The 3919-nt window shown below is 43.2% G+C and overlaps 1 protein-coding gene across 4 annotated transcripts in view; it reads left to right on the forward strand.

Moving 5' to 3' along the window:
* Rbm33 (RNA binding motif protein 33) overlaps positions 1–3919 on the forward strand; it is a 111450-nt gene that overhangs the window by 95244 nt on the left and 12287 nt on the right. For 2 of the 4 annotated variants that reach the window (XM_005367457.2, XM_013353889.2), the window contains one exon: positions 3185–3394. In XM_005367457.2, the coding sequence (XP_005367514.1) occupies positions 3185–3394 (210 nt within the window). The remainder of the gene's footprint in view (positions 1–3184; positions 3395–3919) is intronic. The other 2 variants (XM_026789380.1, XM_026789381.1) reach the window with 1 other exon arrangement.

A 3919-nucleotide genomic window follows, 5' to 3' on the forward strand; every position in this document is an offset into this window, starting at 1 on the left:
CTCTGTGAGTTCGAGACCAGTCTGGTCTACAGAGCTAGTTCCAGGACAGGCTCCAAAACCACAGAGAAACCCTGTCTCGAAAAACCAAAAAAAAGAAGTGATTGGACTATCTCTTTTTATATATACTGAAGAATTTCCATGGTAAAATGTTTTAAATGACCTGCCTGCCCTCTCTGGGGGGAAGGAGTGGAATGTTGTGCCCCTCAGGCTGGGGCCTAGCTGTCCTCAGGTGGATCATGTTATGGTTCACTAGTTATTAAAGACTTAAATTATACTCGGCCATAGTATGAGGTGCTTTTTCTGACAGCTAATATCTTGAAGGTGCTTTGTTTGTTCATGTGTATGTTTCTGAGGGATGTTCTTTAATAGGTGTCTTGGTATCTTTTCTTTGTGATGTCGGTGGCTTTGTGTTCCATATGTTAACTGACTTGGAGAATGAACCAGAACATGGGCCTCCCATCCTCCCTTTTTACCTGAAGGAGACTGAAGTAGCTAACAGTTTTACTTTAGCTCTGTGGTAAAATCCTCTGGGAGGAAGGGGAATCTTTCTTTGTAAGAAGTGTCTTTTCATTAGCTGCACATCCTTGCTCTTTGGCGCTCTAGTCATCACTGTTTGCTGACTCAGTTTGGGTGTATATGTGTTTTGTACGATTGGTGCATTTCATGTAAGTTGATTGATACAATGGCATCATGTTCAAATATTCCTTTCACTACTTGGGGACATCGTTATGGTCCCTCTGTTTTCCAGTTTGGAATATTTGTCTTTTGCCCATTTTTCTTGTTCAGGATAATCAAAGGAGTGTGGAGTTTGTTCTCAGAGCAGCCTTTGGTACTGATGGAGAAGAGGCTTCTCTGTTCCCACTCTTGAGTATGAGCTTCATTGTCTCTTTCTTCCTGCTTTGTTTGGAAGTGGGACTGGTTTCTCTTAAAGTTTCAACTTGATCTTAGGTCTTTTCCCCTTCTTTTTGTTATAACTGTAGTATTTGAATCCCTGAATTTTGATGTATTTATATATATATGCTTTACATGTTTTCTTTTTAGTTATTGGTTCTTAACGTGACTTCCTTAGTGCTAGACGGGTACTTTTTAGCTTAGCACAGCCCTTCAGATCAACTTTCTCCCCCAGCCTACAGGCATGCTGAGGAAAGTGCCTGGACTCTGACTTTTTCAGCCTTCAGACAGGAACACACAGCCCTAGAAGCTTGTGGGTCCATGGGTCGAGGAAAGAAAGGTGGCAGCAGCGCATACACATGCAGTCCTGGAAAGCAGTACTCTGTCACCTGTTTCAGTGTTGATTCCATTGCCCCCAAATGATTGTTTAGCAAATCTGTGAAGTTTTGGAGAGACCAGACTTGGCAGTTTCTGCATGCTGCAGTGAGCCAAAGCTCTGTCTCCTTGTAACAGTTTAAAGCTTATTTTTTTTCTTGGGTTATAATTACATTGGTGTAGTAGGAGGCCGCTTGTTTGTTTCCTGGCTGCCCAGACTCCAGAAATAATCACATAGAAACTTTATTATTTAAATCACTGCTTGGCCAGTCACTTAAGCGTATTGCTAGCTAGCTCTTAACATCTAGAATTAACCCATTCCATTATTTATATTTGCCATGAGGTTTGTTGCCATGAGGTTCCGGCTGACAGCTCCTGTCTTTCCCTTCGGGTGGCTACATGGTGTTTCACTTGACTCCGCCTTCTTTCTCCCAGCATTCAGTTTAATTTTCTCCGCCTAGTTGTATTTTGCCCTATCACAGGCCGAAGCAGCTTCTCTTTATTCATTAACCAATAAATGCAACACATAGGCGGAAGGACTTCCAACACCACATTAGTTGCTTTTCCTTGAAAGCCCGTTTGTCCATTAGCTTGTTTCTAAAAAATAAATTTGGAGGTTTTCTAAGTCTTGGTTATAATAAAATACCAGATGCTGGATATAGAAAAGAGGTTAATTTTGATTCTTGATTCTCCTGGTTGGGAAATTTCAGAGCATGGTACCATGATCCAAATTCTGATGAGGGCTTCATGGAGGAAAGTCAGACAGGTGCTTGCAGAAGAGAGGAGGATATAAGAAGCCAGGTGCTTTTTGATAGCTAGTAGCATATCTAATCCATTCTCACAGAATCACATTAATCAGTTCATAAGGGTGCAGCCCCTTTGACCAAAACACCTTTGAGTGAGGCCTGCACTGACAATTAAACTTCAGCATGGTTTTGGTGGGGATAAACTACAATCCACCTACAGCAGAATGGGAATTGGAGATGTATATAGACATGTACTTCTTTTGAAATCATTTGCTAAGTCACCACCCATTACTTTCATGACTGTGCAACCTGTGTGGAAAGGTTATCAACCACTAGCTGATATAAGCCTCTTCAGGTCAGGAGGAGTACAAGTTTAGTGCCACTTCTCAAGGCCCAGCATTCATTTCTACTAAGATTGCATTGTAACAGGGCAGAATTCTTTTCATCTATTCTTTCTGTCCCGCCCACCAGTCATTCTTTGAAATGTGCTGAAAACTGCAGATTGCCCATAGGTCTCGCCCACAGGCTGCTTGGTAGTACAGTAGACTCAGATGCCAGCTTGATGTGGGCATGCCTCACAGGCATTCCTCATGGTCTTTATAGTCAGGAGCAATTGAGATTGGGAGTAGGAGGAACAGAAAACAGGTTGTGAATGTTTCCAAAGCTCTTGGCCCAGCACTTATGCTACTTCTCTGACATTCACCCACTATGAAACCTGCTGGTGGTATATATCCTCAAATGGGAGTCTCCTGCAACAGACACTGGAGCCAGGCAGCTTCCCCATTGTGGTGGGTTTGAGCAGCATCTACAAAGTTTTAAGACCACTACCTGTACACACTATCAGTTTTCAACAAAAGTGTTCTTGGTAATAAAAAATGAAGTAGTTTTACAATTTAACCAATACAAATTAGGTAGTACCTGTGTTCATTGCAGCTCATTTAAATAGATATATTCATTAATAGAAAACTTAATGTTTTAAATTTCAAAAATACTGTATTTAAAACCTTAGCCACTGCCCAATGAGAAGTTTCCCTACTGGCTCCAGGGAAAACACAGCTTTGGTATTATTTATGTCTGAAAGGTTCTGTTTCAGTCAGCAATCGCAGTGGGCGCCAGTGTATGGCCAGAATGGTGAGCAGACACTGATCCTCCTGCTACCTTGTTGATTTCAGCAGGGAGGAGAAAGCGATGGCTTTTCTCACACAGAGAGCCAGCCCCAGCGGCTTCCCCAGCCTCCGGACATGAGACAGCAGCCTGCTCGCAAGGTGACGCTGACCAAGGGGGGTCTTCAGCAGCCCCAGCACCTGCCTGTGGGGCCCCACATGTACCCGGCTATTTCTCCAGGGATCAAAAGCATCCAAGGGATTCACCCAGCCAAGAAGGTACTGAAGTGGAAGGGTCCTGCCTCCTATAAGTTTCCTGGTCACTGGCTGAAAGAAATTGGAGTTAGGTGGTTTTTCTGGCATTTGCTAATGTTCACGTTGGTAAATGAGCCATTGTTTTCTTAGTCCTGGTTTAGAAAGCCTTCCCTCCAGTCATTTCCTCAGTGGTACAACTAGAGAGTGTTTCTGTCCTGTACATCTGAATACCACTGTACTGTACAGACAGTACTGGGCTCCTGTGTTCCTTCTACCCACTTGACCCCAGAGATGTCCCTAATGGAGAACTAGGACTGTGCCCTTCCTGCCTGTAATTACCCATCAGCTCAAGAATACAGACAAAGGGGGCTGGAGAGATGACTCAGAAGTTAAGAGCACTGACTGCTCTTCCAGAGGTCCTGAGTTCAATTCCCAGCAACTATAATGAGATCTGGTGCCCTCTTCTGGCACGCAAGCATACATGGAAGGAATGTTGTATACATAATAAGTAAATCTTTAAAAGAATAGAGACATTTAATCCCAGCACTC

The sequence above is a fragment of the Microtus ochrogaster genome, unplaced genomic scaffold (assembly GCF_000317375.1).
Source record: "Microtus ochrogaster isolate Prairie Vole_2 unplaced genomic scaffold, MicOch1.0 UNK18, whole genome shotgun sequence".
NCBI lineage: Eukaryota > Metazoa > Chordata > Mammalia > Rodentia > Cricetidae > Microtus > Microtus ochrogaster.